This window comes from Pelecanus crispus, chromosome 4 (assembly GCF_030463565.1).
Source record: "Pelecanus crispus isolate bPelCri1 chromosome 4, bPelCri1.pri, whole genome shotgun sequence".
NCBI classification, from domain to species: domain Eukaryota; kingdom Metazoa; phylum Chordata; class Aves; order Pelecaniformes; family Pelecanidae; genus Pelecanus; species Pelecanus crispus.
In genome coordinates this window covers 14,929,982-14,945,612 of record NC_134646.1, presented here as the reverse complement: position 1 = coordinate 14,945,612, position 15,631 = coordinate 14,929,982, and the positions used below count along the sequence as shown (strand labels likewise).

General features: G+C 41.5%; 1 protein-coding gene across 1 annotated transcript; it reads right to left on the bottom strand.

Annotated features, from left to right (window-relative positions):
* Positions 1–394: 394 nt before the first annotated feature.
* ZNF330 (zinc finger protein 330) lies at positions 395–15,318 on the bottom strand. Its single transcript, XM_075709196.1, has 10 exons — positions 15,248–15,318; positions 10,683–10,812; positions 10,405–10,424; positions 10,224–10,294; positions 7,970–8,049; positions 6,526–6,652; positions 5,671–5,775; positions 3,060–3,106; positions 1,801–1,918; positions 395–1,125 (listed from the first exon to the last, which is right to left on the bottom strand). The coding sequence occupies exons 2-10, from the start codon at positions 10,800–10,802 to the stop codon at positions 860–862; spliced, it is 954 nt and encodes a 317-aa protein (XP_075565311.1). The 5' UTR covers positions 10,803–10,812; positions 15,248–15,318; the 3' UTR covers positions 395–859.
* Positions 15,319–15,631: the final 313 nt, after the last annotated feature.

The following is a 15,631-nucleotide window of genomic DNA, read 5'->3' as shown; positions in this document are numbered from 1 at the left end:
TCATCAATTCATATACAGGGGTTGTTTCCTATCTTTTTTTTTTTGTATCATGTGCAAGGAAAAGAGTTGAAGGCTAGGCACAGAAGAAACCAGCCTCTTTTTGATCTAATGAGAAATTGTCTTATAGATTTTAGTGGCAGAGGGGATACAGCAACATTTTTATTGCAATAAAATTTTTGATTATCTGGGGTGCACTTGTAATGACTGCATATAGCCCCACTGATTAATAGCTAATACTAAAAATGCTGGAAAGGTAATGTTCAAGTACATAGAGAACTACATTGATCTGCCTTACCTACATAAACAAGGAAGTTATTTTAGTGTCAGTTTACACTTTGTATATACAACCTGCTTTACCAGCTATTCAAGGGAGATCAATATTTATGACAATTCATTACAGAATGCAGTTGACTTTTATTGTGCAGACCAAAAAAGAAATGCAGTCACCAACCCACCACATTAATTTTATGAAATCAGTTAAAAAAATTGTTATGTATTTGTAAAAAATAACTTAATTTCTAATGAGCAATGGAAGCAAGTTGTACGGCTCTCCCATGTTCCTGTATTGATAGCAGAAAATGGCATTGAACCCTTATACTCAGTAACTCAAAGACAAAACCGTATCTGTTGCTTAGGGGAACAGAAATATTCCTGTCTTCCCCCCCCAGTCCCAAACTCAATATTCACTTATACAAAAAAAGAAAATCTCACTTGGAGTTACTGCAGAAGTCCCACACTCTTTACTCTCTAACTTTGATAGGTAACTACCTGAAAGAGCTATCCTACTGGCATGTACACAACTCGGGTGAAGCACTGCTTGGCTCCTTCCAAGTGTTTTTAGCTTGCCAGCATACTAAGCTTAATCTTCTGGTTCCTCATAATGTGCATACCCACTAGCATAGGTCCTTCCTAAATTCAAATTGCTGAATACATCTGTGGTCTCAGTATCTGAATCCTTCCCTCCCTCATCATTGTCATCTTCATCGTCATCTTCTGCTTCGTATTCATCATATTCATCCTCACGGTCACCTCCATCTCCAGCCTTGCTCTTCCAGTAGGCATCATAACCAGAAGCTCCATCTGCATCTTCACCTCCAGTCTGTCGGCCAAACTTCAAAGAGCGTGCTGCAGGCAGAGAAAAATCATCATGTTCCCACCCCTCAACAGCAATTTGAGCCGAGCATCTGACATTTCTCTTCTGTTCCTTCTCACTACTAGCAAAGAGCATACAAGTTAGACAGCCTTTTTCTAAATCTGACATTTTCAGATTTAATCCTTACTCTGACAGAACCTTTCTGCTACACACAGTCTGTCCCCCTGCAGCCAAGTTTCTATAAACAATAATTGCCCCCAGAGTATGACTTAGGTTTTAGGTAAGCCTTTGGTACTCTAGCCAAGAAAACCTGTAATTGGATGTGCTTCACAGACACAGTACGTATCGTGATTTATTCAAGAGCTGTTGAGGTAGATTGTATGCATGTCATCAAATCGCACTTTGAAATCCATTAGCCAGCTTCTTGTAGATGAAATGAAAGGCTTAAGTGGTCATTTTTTTGCAATTTTTCCATAACTGAAATCTCAAACTAAACAAAAGCTTTCACAGTATTGGAATCAATTAATGGTTAAGAATGAGAGACTGCTCAATTCCAGAACTAAGAAACACTAAGTTTTTCCCAAAACAAACGCAGCAAAGCTTTGCAAAACAATTGAAAGTCATCAGACTTTACTCAGTGTTCCTATGCAGAAAAAGTAGTCACTGATGGTGTTTGTATTGCTTGCTAGCTAGAGAAGCAGGCTTACTTGACATGCTCAGATCCTTTGTCTGCTGAGTTTCATGGCCACATTTAGGGCAGGGAGGCTCTTTTCCTTTTTCCTGCTTGAAAACCTTACTTCGCACATGATCGTCACAAAAACAAGCCTGTGGGGTGAAAGGACAATAAAAAGGCTAAATGTTTTAATCATAGAAGCATACTCTTCAGTGAGAAGCAAGCAAAAAAGTGTCTAACCGCAGCAGGATTTTCTGGTTGGGATTAAAATTTAATGAGCTCTATCTGCAGTGGAACTGGAGTCTGTGCACAGAACAACCACTTCTGTGTTGAAGGTAGTTTCATTGCTTCCTGGGGAAGAGGCTGGATGAAAGTGCTGATAAACAAATAGAGAAAGCAACATACTCAAGGACTGGATTATAGTGCTGCCCACAAGGAGCCTGGCAAACTTTGGTTTATGTTGACAAGCTTACATAAAATACCATCAGAGATGTATGCCAGAACATAACTATGCAGTGACCTGAAGGCAAGAATTAGAGATTGAAATTTCACATGTTGAGCACCAGGGTGCCAGTGAAGATAACTGGAGAAAGGAACAATTTGGAATATGAAATCAGTGCCATGGGAGACTGCAGGGAAACATATGGAGGGTAAGAAGAGTAAGAGCAGGCAATGAACCAGCACCTGGAGAAATCTGGGCAAGGCTGATGATGAAGCAGGTGGAACTTTTTACACAAAATTACTTCTGAGCGTGTAAAACCAAAAGCCTGATATCAACAAATTAGCCTGTATGTGTGTAAAACTGGATTAGCTGTGGAGGTTATTTTTACTGGATCTAGGCTGTAGTGTTTCCTGGTCAGATCATCACTTGATTCTGTGGGGTTTTTTTTTAAAAAAAACCAAAAACCACAAAAAACCCCACAACACTCTTTTAAATTGTTTTAGTTCTACGCTGGATCAAAATGTATTCCAAAGCCTTGGATTCTGTTCAAGACCAATGATTTGGTTTGGTGGGTTTCTTTTAAAGGCCCAAACATGGTACAGCCCCAATTTAAACACAGAAGGCTGGACAAAGTGAAGATCACCTCATCTGGCACAAGGATGCACAACACCGGCTTGTGTTGTGCACAGATAAAAGCCCTTTTGTCCCCCGTAAGTCTGCTCCCATGCTTCTGAAACTAATATAAAAGTATGAATATTTTTTAATAACGTAGAAGATGACAAGGCTTGATACCAGCCTTGGAGGATAAGGAGAACAAGTCTAAAATCATAGCTACTTGCAACTGTCTTTACCTTACAACGCAGGCATGAATGCTGACCAAGCCTGTTACAGGAAACACCTGTTGGAGGAAATAAATATGTAAAATTCAGTACTTGGCAACTGCAGATCTGTGATGTTTTTAAAACCTTGTAGAAGTATGTAATAAGGTAATTGAGGCATTTATTTTTAATTCCTTGACACAACTGCACTTCGGCAACATGAATCAGTCATCTTACCATACAGCACCATTTTACTAGATTTTTTTCAAGTCTAAGCCTTATTGCAATAATGAAATTTGACACAAAAAGTAGAAGTTGAAGAGGGGAAAAAGTTTAACTATCTCTTGAGTTTGCAAGCTTTTAAAAACAGAAGTTTCAGAACCAATCTGGTATTAAGTGATCATCTTGCTTTTCCTTTTCTCACAATGTCAAAAGAAGGAGCCTTTTACAGTCACTTTAAACAATGCCATGGCAGCCTTTAATACCTTTATCTCGTTTAAATGGGATGTGAGAACACCTAAAGCTTGCAAACTTCCAAACCTAGAACAGTCATTTTGTTCTGTATCTTCTGTCATGTCCTCTGGAAATGTACTTTATTGCACACAACTTTGTATGAAAATCTAACTGTGTTGAAGACTTGTAGCTGGCACATGAGCTGTAACGAGCAGAACTGGTGCTCAAAATCTAACTTGTCTCGCAACTTCAAATTGGTTTCTTTACTCCGCTAGAGGGAGTATAGTAAAGGCAACCACACGGGAATTGGCCGGAACACAAAGCTGAGTGAATAGTTACTCCTCAAGAAGCAATAATATGTATTTTATCAGTCTCTCTGCAAGTAATCATTCCCTTCCACCTTGCCTTCCCCCTGTGATGACAAAGTTTTTGAATCTGAAGTAATAAATGAGTTCTCCACATGAGCAGGACAGCCATGGGATTTAGTGCTCTGTCATGTGTTTAAAGATGGAATTGGAAATGCTAATGCACATATATCCAAACATTTCTGGAGTATCTGCACTTCAGAAAACGTCTCTTGGATAGTGATGGAAAGTAACAGCACCCTTTTCACAGCTAGAATGGGATTTAGACTACAATTGCATGACTGCATTTAAAGTTTGCGTATTCTGCAGAAGTTCAGGTTTTATAATCTTGTTACCGCACACAGACAAAAACCCTGCCTCTCCACCAAGACTGTACTGTTCCACGAAACATTGAACACAGTGAAAACTCTCAAAAAAGCAATTTCTCTATTCAGGGTGTGACATCACATCTGTGAATTGAAAGCTTCCAACAATGACTGAAAAAACATTATTGTGGAACAGCTGTTGCTGCTTCAATATTGCTCTGCAGGAAGATATGCTGGCAGAATACATCAAGGGAAGCTAATCAAGGCTTAGAAAATAGCTGTCTGGGAAAAGATGCGAGATGAAAAGGAGATAAGAGATTTCTAAAGACGCAGACTATAACATTGAAATCAACAAATATTCTGAATTGGGATAAATCAATTAGGACAAGAGATTAATCAGTTCTGAAGAAAACAGTCTTATGATACAGAGCACCTTGAATTTCTAGAATAAGGATTGAAAATGTTATAATAGTCAAAATACACACAAGTTTTGGAAAGGACAAACACTTCTCTCATGGGATAAACCAAATAGTAGTTAATGGTGGGTAGAAAATAAGTACTTCTACAAAAGAGTAGTTATTTCAAACATGCATAGTATTGGTTTGGTTTTGTTTGTTTTTCAACTTCCCTTGAAGTTTCCCTGTTTCAGCCAGCTATGAGTAGTGGACTCGCAAAGTCAGGCATAGCCATCATGTCTTCTTACAAATACCAGTTTCCGTTTTGTCCACACAATTAATCCAAGTTCAAAATGACATAAAGTCTTCAGCTACCTATTCTTCACTCAGTAATAGTGGACACGTATTGACATCTGATACAATACTGACACACGTGTCCACTGATCAGTGAAGAAACTAATGCTGAGTTCATGCTCTGGATGAACACTGTTTTTTACTTCCTTCCATGCTCACCTTGTCTCACAGAATCACATGATGACTGCTTCCTGAGTCATGGCCTTCCTCAGGACCTGCTGCTTTTGCAAAACCAACAGATGCAAACCCTTCACCAACATACAGGCCATCCACAGCAATCAGGGAAAGTTTAGCCAGACTACTACAGGTGGTATTATTTAGGGCAGCTGTTTTCCATGAGGAACAGGTATCTAGAAAATAGCTCATCGTATGGTCAGAAGAGTGGAAGAGAGCTCCTTCCTGCCTGCAGAGTTTTGTGGAGTAAAAAAGCAGCATCAGCAGTTCCAGCAGTTTTGCTGCAGTCCTGGCCACTGCCAACACTGCAACTTTAGAGACTGCTGGCTCCTGCAAAGGCAACCTCCCATGGGAGGCCTATAAGAGCCAGGCAGGGAAACAACTGCCATGTACAATCTGGCACGGAGGAAGGTCAGAGACAAAAGCTCTAGTCTAGATAACTGGTATCAAGTGCAAGCACATAGGAAACAGGCCCTTTCCTCCAGTGGTGGTAAAAGCTTTTTGGAAAAAAGGTGATGGAGAGTATTTTGGAGCACAGAGGAAGCAACTGGAGAGTCTGCTTAGCTGTAGTGTAAAGGACTATGAATAACTAACTTACATTTAAATGTCTCTGCTTCCAGAACTTGGCAGCTGGCTTGATGTTCAAACTGATCATCTTCACAGAGGAAATTGTGGCAAAAAGAGCAGGCGAATATTCTGCCTCCTAAAAGATTTATCAAGGCAAAATAATCAGCAATGGGCATAGGCATCAAGTTCTGCTCTGCAAACAATTTAGGCAGTAGTTTTGACTGAAGACCAGTTCTCCCTTCTGTCACAAATGCTTCAACAAAGTCCTAAATTAGGCATTGCCATCCATTATTACACTGAAAAATAACATGTATCCTACAATGCAAGACAACGTAAATATAAAGCAAGTATTACTACCTGTCCTTTTCTTCATTTTGACTATGGCATTAAGTATTTTTCTTAAATCAGATCACATACTCTCCTTCCCTCCCACCCCCTCACCTCTGATGCACACTTGAAATAAACACTTTAAAGGATTCCACAAATGGAGATCCATATGGTTTGCTAAGCAATTGGGAATCCAAATACCTGTAACTAGTACGGATATGAATGGAGTGGGCATGGCAGAAAACTGTGTGTTGACAATCTGATGCAGTGCTTAATTATGTGAAGCACTTGTCTGATAGGACGGTTAATACTGTAGATTCGGTAAGAGTCCCTGAGTTGAGCACTGTATGTTCTTGAGCAGGTAGTTTACATTCCCCACTGCATAAGGTCTATTTTTAAAAAGGGGAGAATGCCTTGCTTTCAACAAACATACTGCAAGGACTGATCAGCAAAGATTAAGAATGCTATCTACGCTAAGAATATAGGTACGATAACTTAAGCAATACAAGGAGAAAAAGTATCGGTTAGATTTTCTTACTTTCAAGCGTGCACAACCTACCGTGGTCCCAGACGCTTCTTTCGCACTCAATGCATTCTGCATCGGCGAGAGGGCAGATACACGCGTGTGTGCTGAGACACTTCCTCCCGTGACACACCCAAGCTTCACAGAAATCACAGATTGCACCCTGCAATTACAGAAAGATATCATCTTGGGACTTCTGCAATGCCTAGAGGAAGACTCTTATTCCATAACCCTGAAAGTATCCAAGTATCCATTCTCTCAGTGGGTTCATTTCAGTTGAGGGGGAGAGTATGAACCGCATCTGTATTCTTATCAAGCTGCTCCACAGTTCATCTTGTTTGTTTGATATTCATTTCTGCAGGATTAAATACAATGCAAAATAACTTGGTTTTCCCCTTTTCTGTTTTTCACATTTCCTATCTTAAATCTTATGCATGAGAATTGTGTCCTCCAGCTGAAACCTGAGATCCATAAATGATGATAATGTTCTGGCAAAAATGCAATTTCAACAGAGACCTGAAAAATGCCACTAGATCTTCAGCTGAAATCACTCATTTGGATTTTAAACCATGCTATATTAGAACACAAGCTCTGCAGAGAGCAAAGATTGAATAACTCATTAGGAATAAGTTAGCTTCTTTAGCTTTCATTTTGATTAAACTACAAGATCTACACATCAACTATCCCTTAATTGTAGCAGTTAAGAAGCCTCCTCAGCTCATATGTAACAAACTACCCTGTGCATTACATGCACACAAAACTAAGAAAGCAATGGTGAATCCAAATTAATTGTTGATGAACATACTGCACCAGTGAACACGTGGAATGAGTTTAGGAACCTCTGACTGGGAAGGCCAGCTGTGTTACTGAGAAAAGCTGACTGCCAGCTGGAGGTAGAAGCAGAACAGAAGTTTAGTCCATACAGCATTTAACCCAGAGGCTAGGACATGTCATACCTTGCTCTCCAGAATGGAGTAACTAACTTGCCCTTCTAAGAACAAAAATTCAAAGGCCAGAAGCTATGACTAGCTCTGCTAAGAGCACGCTTTTTTTAAAATAAAATTCCCCCCTAATGCCGTGGAACAGATTCCTCTCTGTGATACTGATGGTCTCTGCAATACTGAGAAGACAGCAACAAAAGTCCACTGGTTTCTACAGAATGATCCTAGATTTTAACAGAGACTGGGAACTGGCTATGGGGCATTTGAGTTCCAGTGCTGTTAATGCATGTGCTTAGGGCCTGTCACCAACACAGATCTGTTAGCATCCAGGATGTGTGTCAGAGTTTGCAGGAGTTGAATATAAAAATGCAAAATTTGGGTTTCCAGTATAAGGAGAAAAATCAGTTTGATGGTAAGATGAGGAAAAAACCTTAGCATGGTACATGCTATCATTCCATAAATCTGGTTTACCTTTTTAAAAAAAGATTTGCATAGAATAACCTCATAGTGCAAAAAAGGCTGTAATTTTGTATACATACCACCATTGCTAGTCCAGTGCTGTACACACCAGCATGTTTTATAACACAGTCTGAAGACTTCATCATGCATTTGGTTTTTCCTGTTTAAAAAAAAAGGCAACCAGAAGAAAACTATATAAAAAAAATTAGAATGAATGTTCATATAAGAGTAGTACTTCAACCAAATGCCTGTGCTTAATTGTAAACTGAGGTAAAATTAATGCAAACAAATGTCTGCAACCTACCCTCACATCTCCCTTAGATCAAATTAATTATTGTCTGTTTCCAGCCAAAATCTCTTGCCCCAGTACTGAGATAAGGTGGCAATGTGTTGTCTTGCTCTATGTTTTGAGGCATTGGCAAGAATTTCAAATGTCAAAACAAACTAAAGAACAAAATTAAGGTGAAAGTCAAGCAGTGACATCTTAAACAGTTACATTTAAAACTGCTGCTGGTTCTGTCCCACCATAAAAGCAGTATGTGCTGTGTGCAAGGCTGAGGTCCTCTGGGAAAAAAAAAAAGTGCACCTGATGATTTAATTACTTACAGGTACTTAGATACTTGTTTTTTTGGTGATCGTTGTTGGGTTTTTTTTCTTGCTTAAAACCATATAAGAGACTACTTCCTAGACAAAATAATTCCCTTTAAATGCAGGGCATGGGTGGGAGAAAAAGCCACAGTCTGCACTTAAAAGTCATTCTGACACAAGCAAGCAGTTAGGATGACAACTTTCCTCTACTTCTTGCTCTGACATAAATAGCTCTACCAGAAAGATCCACACTGTATGCAGTTATACAAGCAAAAAAAAAAAAAATCTCGTAGCTAGCCTAGGCTACTGCAGTGGAGTTTTATCACTGATTTAAGCTGCCCTGCCACAAATTCCTTTGGTGTCTCTGTTATTGCCTGTCTGGAGAAACCAACAAAAGGGTGCTCCCTGCAAACCCATTCAAGAGCTGATAAAACCAAATTCTACTCTGAAAATGTAATTAAATCCCAGTATGCAGCATCAGCAGAGTTTTGCATTAAATTACACCTCAGATACCAAATGGCACTTGGAGGATGAGGAAGGACCAGCGGTGGGCTGAACTGGGCAATGTGAGGTGGTGGGGGTATTACTGGGTCTGGAGCCCTGCAATACAGCTACCTTGCTCCCATCCCTCAGGGACTTCTTTAAGAAAGATGCTGTTGGTTTATAGGGGCTGTCCTCAATGCCTGATTAAGCACCAAACAGCTCTAATGGTCTTTGTCTTGGAAAACCCCAGGACTCAATATAATTTTGTGGTTGTCATTAGGAATGCTTTTCCTCCAGAAACATACTGCAGATTAAGAAAAATTCAAAACATAGGAGTCAACTTCAGATGTATAATATACTGTTAGATAGACAGCATGTTTTTAGTACTTCACTGCATGATGACAGAAGGAAGACTGATGAAGGATGACACACTGCCATTGCACGCTGACAGCCTGGCTTCCAGAAATGCTCAGTATCTGTGGGTCCCAACAAAAGCACTGGAAGCTGCAGATATCAGCAGCTCTGAGAGTCAAACTACAAAACAGCCAAACTGCTTATTGACAAAGTGAAAATCTGCAAGGATGTGCTGAAGCAGTAAAACAACAAAATTCACCTCAAAGTATGAAATGATTATCAACATCCCCTGAAAGCAAGCAGCTGTTTAAAAAAAAAAAAAAGGGAGTGGGGGGGCTCATTTTCGCCTGATTCAGAGCTGAATTCTGTCACTAGGGGTCCTTCTTTTCTAATTTCAAAGCAGCAGCCCTGTAGCACGTATAAATAACATGAGCATTATATTACATTACAAAACCATGCAAGGTGAATAATATACTATTGCTTTAATTGAAATTAAACTGATCAGAAATCATATCATCCCCAAAAAGCAGTATTTATTGGCACCTTGCTGGCAGTCAGAGCATTTTTAACTTTGCTGCTGTTATGAAACAATACCCGACACGGTCAATCTAGGGAAATGGTCAGTCAGATGTTCTCAACCCTAAAAGGCAGTGTGACAAATTCTTCTGAAGATCAAATACTGAAGACAAGCCCATGACCCAGACTTGCAAACCTTGGGTGTCACGGGCACATGCATTAATGTGTGACCAAGCAAGATCTCTTCTCAAGGAGGATGTTCACAGCAGATTTAAAACATCTTGCTCCAAAAATCACAAAGGTACATTAAGACAAAGGTACTCTAACTGCTGAGAGTTTAACAACGCAAATGGGACTGAGGATAGCATGTTTTCCTTTGTTACTTCTACTTACCACATTGTGCACAAATGGGTAATTTTTGAACAGAGTTACAGAAGTAGCAAAAAGCTCTATTCTTCTGTCGTCTAGGCACATGGAGGGGAAAAAAAAGAAAGCAAGCATTAAAGAAAGACCTGTAAAATGTTCGAAACCAATTAATATTAAACTACTGGTTTTAGAAGGGAAAAATACTTACCTTTGGCACTTATCACATTCCTAAAGCAAAGAAATAAAATATTGGTAATTATTTTTATTCTAGGTAAAATATATAAAATTTACAGACTCCACAGGGACTCTGAATTAGGTTCTGATTAGGACCAAACTTTTTATTCAAGTATTATACCTCTGATGCAAATATAACCTTAAATATAAAGGAAGGATGGTAGGAAGAATGGCATTCTAGAGACATTAAATAGTCAATGTATTAATCACTGCTTTTACATAATTTAAAATCAAGTAGTTAGGTTATTTTACCATTGAAGCATTACAAGGATGTTTGGCTAAATCTATGTTGGCTCTTGAAGCCCTTATCTGCTTTTCACGTTCACGACGGTTCTCAGCTTTCTTACGAGCACCAGTCTTCTTTTTAGGCATTTTTCACTATCTGTGGGGGGAAAAAGGAGGTATGTAACAAATGCACACAAACCTATGCATGTAAATACATGGATGCACATGACACATCCAGAACTAAAACTGGATCTTGGAGTTCCCATGTTAACTGTTTTTCATCTCCATTCATCTCCTTTTCTGAAAGTTTCTTTTTGAAAATAGAATAAGGGGCCAGTCGCTTAGGACTTAGAACAGTCATGTGATGAACCATGAAGAATCTTGTAATCTGGAAAGGACTTTCCTGTCTTAAACTTTGTGCTTAACTATCTTTGAAGTGTTTTGCCTCAAAAAAAAAAAAAAAAAAAAAAAAGGCAAGCTATGTTTTGTAGGTTTGTGATGGGCCTCTCTGGTTTTGGTTGCCTTGTCTATTTAATATGGACAATATTCAGCTCATTTTCTCTCTCTCTTCTCATGCTCACTAACCACTTCAACCAGTTAAAAAGCATTCTTCAGGTAAGTGAATCGTGGTGTACTGCAAAAATGCAAATTTCACACTTCATGAAGGCTTAGAAAACAAAATGTCATTATATAGATTTAAGAGCTATGACAAAGGGATGTTTGTACTGTTTGTTTATCATTCTAGCACATTAGCAATAATGAAGAGATGAGCATGCATTGCTTTGAAGATGCCACTGTTTCCCAAGAAGGGTTTACGCTAATCTAATTCCATCTGGTTCAATGCACGTCTCTATTTTAACATTCTAGGAGGGAACCAATGCAATACAGTGGTGAGACCATCAGGCAATCAATCAGACCACTGCTCTCTTGTCATCTCCACAATGAACTGTGCAGTACTCACATATGCTTAGTTTACTCTGTTTACAATAAATTAGGCAAGTATTATCCTGACTTCATGAAATGGACAACTGAGAAATTAAAGGTGTGGTCTGATGTTACAATTTCTCTTGTCAACACAGGCACTCAAGATAGACACCCTTCCTTATGCTCCATCTTTATCATCCCCTCATTTCTGCTGATGTAACTGTTGTCGGTGTCACATTCTAAACAAGATACAGGTTAAAAACAAAACCAAAAAAAAACAAGCCAACAAGCACCCCCAAGACCCAAATTAACGCAATCTGGTGGGGGAAGACAGCGAAAGGGGCAGCACTGGTATTTGCTTAGCAAGCATGGGAATAAGAAAGCAGCTAAGGAAGAGGCAAGGACCTCTCCACTGACAAAACAACTGCCTTACTGAACATAGTTCTAAGAAAACACTCCCAAGTCTATGGCCCAGGTGGACATACTTCTTTGTGCTGTAGCTACCAAACCATACTTCCTTGCAGATGACAAGATGGCTGAGTGCTTGGAAGTGTTTAGCTCTAATTTTGATACCTCATTACAGTGCTTCTGTTCTGAAAACCTGGCCTCTCTAGCAAGTTGCCCCAACGTATATTACACTGTACAACTAACCCACAGTTCTTTTAGCTACAAGTACGCCTAATGGTGCTCCTCACTCTGCCTCCGATTTCCCAAACTGCAGAAATATACTTTCAAACACTGGACAGCTGAGACACAAGTGTTGTCTTAAAAATCTCAACCTCCTCTTATGGAATTTGAAGAAAACCATTACAGACTCGGGGCTTGGCAGAAATCAGCCTACATGATGGGACAGCTCTGCCCAGGCAAAGTTCTGCTGATTCCAGTAGGTCACTGGTTGGCTACCAGGGGCCACTGGCCTGAGGAAATGGGAGGTACCTGCTCTCCCCAGCCTCATCCCTAACTCCAAGCAGATATGTAGGCATGCATGCCGGCATCTGTAAGGAGAGCTGCAGCATCAACAGGCAGTGAATTGTAGCAGCTTAAACTTGGAAGAAAAATTAGTTATCTTCATTCAAAAGGCCTTATAAAATAAAGCCAACAATCCTAACCTTCCCAAACAAAGAAATACATTGTCCTGACCAAATACTAAAATTTGGTTTTGATAGCACACGTAAATCAGTTTGCTCACCCTGTAGCATTTTGTACCATGTTTAAATTGAATTAGCATCATATTTTGTAGTCAAAATCATATTGCTGAGCTGCCTGCTAGCAGCTGTCATTATTCCAGAGCGTGACATTTCTGACACTGGGAGTCCAATGTGAGGTTGCACACTCATTTTCAAACTGCTCAAATACTGATTTAACAACAGAACCTAATGGTTAGTATTTATACCTTGACTTCTTCACATTACCTCATAATCGAAAGCACCAAAATGACAAACTGTTTTCATGAAAAGCACTGCCTTAGTGACTACCGAGGACACAGATTATAAGAAATCTTTAAGACGGTAGTTTTTTGAAAGTTGCCCTAAACTAAGTAACAACAAAACTGCAACGTCAGGTCCTTTTAACAAGCTATCAAGTCAATCCGGCTTTCAAACACCATCCAATAACTAACAATATCCTATAGATTCATATTCTATCACTCTTTCCCTCTGAGCTTCCACGTAAGATGTTTGTTGTCTTTGCCCCGAGTTCTAAGTTTTCAGGGAATCTACCATCTTTTACCATTTTCTGACTAGAGCTTAACAGTTATGATGCCAGAAATTATGATAGTAGAAACTTTGTTTACCTGCAATTCCTTTCAAATCAGGGCATCACACCTTTTAAAAGCACTAATCAGTATTTAAAATGCCTCTGCAGTATGTTCTACCTCCGCTTTTGGCAACGCTTCTGTCATCTGAGGCTGACGGATGACCCAAAAATGTATTTAGGCACCACAACACCGTTATGAAATGCTCAGACAGATAAGACCCAGTGGAATCTGTCTGCAGTCCAGCTCCCCTGCGGGGTGCATGGGAGAGAAAAGTGCCTCTGGGGGACCTAAAACAACAGGTCCAATCATCAAGGAAATGCCTACAGTGACCTACTCACTTAAGACCTACTGCAGAGACCTTGTGAACCTTTTGCTTAAACAGAGTCTTTTTGCTGAAGGCAAGAGACTTACAGCCATGCTAGCACCCTCCTTTTCATCTGTGATGCTGCTGTAAAAGAAATTGTCCAGGACACAGTAGGTCCATGCTTAGTTCCCTTCTCAGCCCCAGGGGGTATGACCCTGCTGCCCTACACAGTGTCCGAGCTCCCAAAGTGGGAGCGGTACTGCACGAGGGGTTTTGCTCCATTTGAAGTTTTCTACTCGGGAGCAAAATGGTCCAGAGTGACCAGGTTAGAGCAGCAGCAGGAGCGAGTGTGACTCTCCAACTTCATGGCTGATGCTGTGGCACAGAAAGCACAGAGTTTGCATATCAAGAGGCTGTGTATGAGGTGAGCAATAGTTCAAAGGAAAAGTCCTAAAAGGTGGTGTGTGCATACTGGGTCCCCAGCACTGTGTGTTTTATTCTCTAAGTTTCACCTGCTGTTCCTCAGGTGTTGCCTTATTTGCTAAGGTAAACACAGGCAAGGACAGCAGAGGTCCTGCCACAGCTCCAAAGACTGCTTGTGTATTTTACCTGATGGCTGTGCTATATAAAACACATAAAGAATGTCTAGCATCTAAATTCTGTTGAGGTCGTAGCATGCCTATGCCATTTTTTCCTCTCTTGCAGATTGTCCTTGATGCGGTCCCAAAGATGCACACTAAGTTTGCAGCAGACAGTAAAGCAGATTGCACCAGCAGATTTCTGGATCGTCTGCACTGAGCGCGACATTCCCTTGCGACATATTATCTTGTCTTATGTGATATGCTAACCACCCTGCTGTCACAAATATAATGAACAGCTGTAACAAGCTATTCATTTGGGGAGCAGGGGAACTGTCGGGTTACTCTTGTCACACCAACGCAGATACCAGCAGCCAAAAGAGGCTTTCCATATTTCAAGACTTCTTGTGCTTGACCATCAAATAGCTGCTACCTTCTGCATATTCATGAAAAGAGGTAAATTTGCTGGGTCACATCTGATTCCATTCAGAATCCAACAAAATCTGTCCTACCGCTTTGCAAGCGTTATACAAGATTGTAATATTAAAAAAGAAAAAAAAAATCCGTATTAGCAGTGTTTCATACATATGTCGTTCCAGTCCATGATTCCGTCTGATAACGAAACCGTTTTCAAGGCACCGCGATTGCAACGACTTACTCCATCTCTCAGCGCCCCTGCGGCTAACCCCGCGGCCGCAGCGGCTGGGGGCTGCCGGGCTGAGCGGGGCCCAGCTGTGCGGGCTTCCTCAGGGGCGACTCCGACCGCCTCCCTCCTCTGGGGGCGCGCCTCCCCCCGGCGGCAACGCGCTCCGCCCGCCCGTGAGGGCTGACCCCGCCGGGGAGGGCTGCCGGGCCTGCGGCCGACACCCTCTCACGACCCCATTTCAGGCTGTTAGGTGAAACGGCAACAGCGGGCTTAGCTTTTCGAAAAACGCACGCACACGGCGGTTTTTCCGCTTGTGGTGTTTTAACCTTATTTTTAGTCTTTTTACCTAGGCCCCCACAAACCGTGTCGCAACACGTTTCCAACCTGGATCGCCGTGCTCCGTGTTTCTCGGCACTTTATCTCTGCAGCAGCCAGCGACCGCTCCGCTTGCTCAGGCGGGGAAGCCGCGGGGGGCCGGCACCGCCGCCCCCTCAGCGCCCCCCGGCCCTGCCGCCCGCCTCCAGCCGCCCTGCGGAAGCCGGAAGCGGCGCGGTGGGGCGCGGTGCGTTGGGGTGCGCTGCCCGCCCGACCCGCGCGGCGCGGCGGGAAGGTTCCGAGGGCGGCCGCGGCCTGGCCCCCCCCCCCGGCCCCATTCCCCGGCGGGCTCCCGCTTTTCCCGTCACGGCCCGGCGTGCTGGGTAGAATCATAGAATCGTTTAGCTTGGAAAAGACCTTTAAGATCATCCAGCCCAACCAGTAACCTAGCAC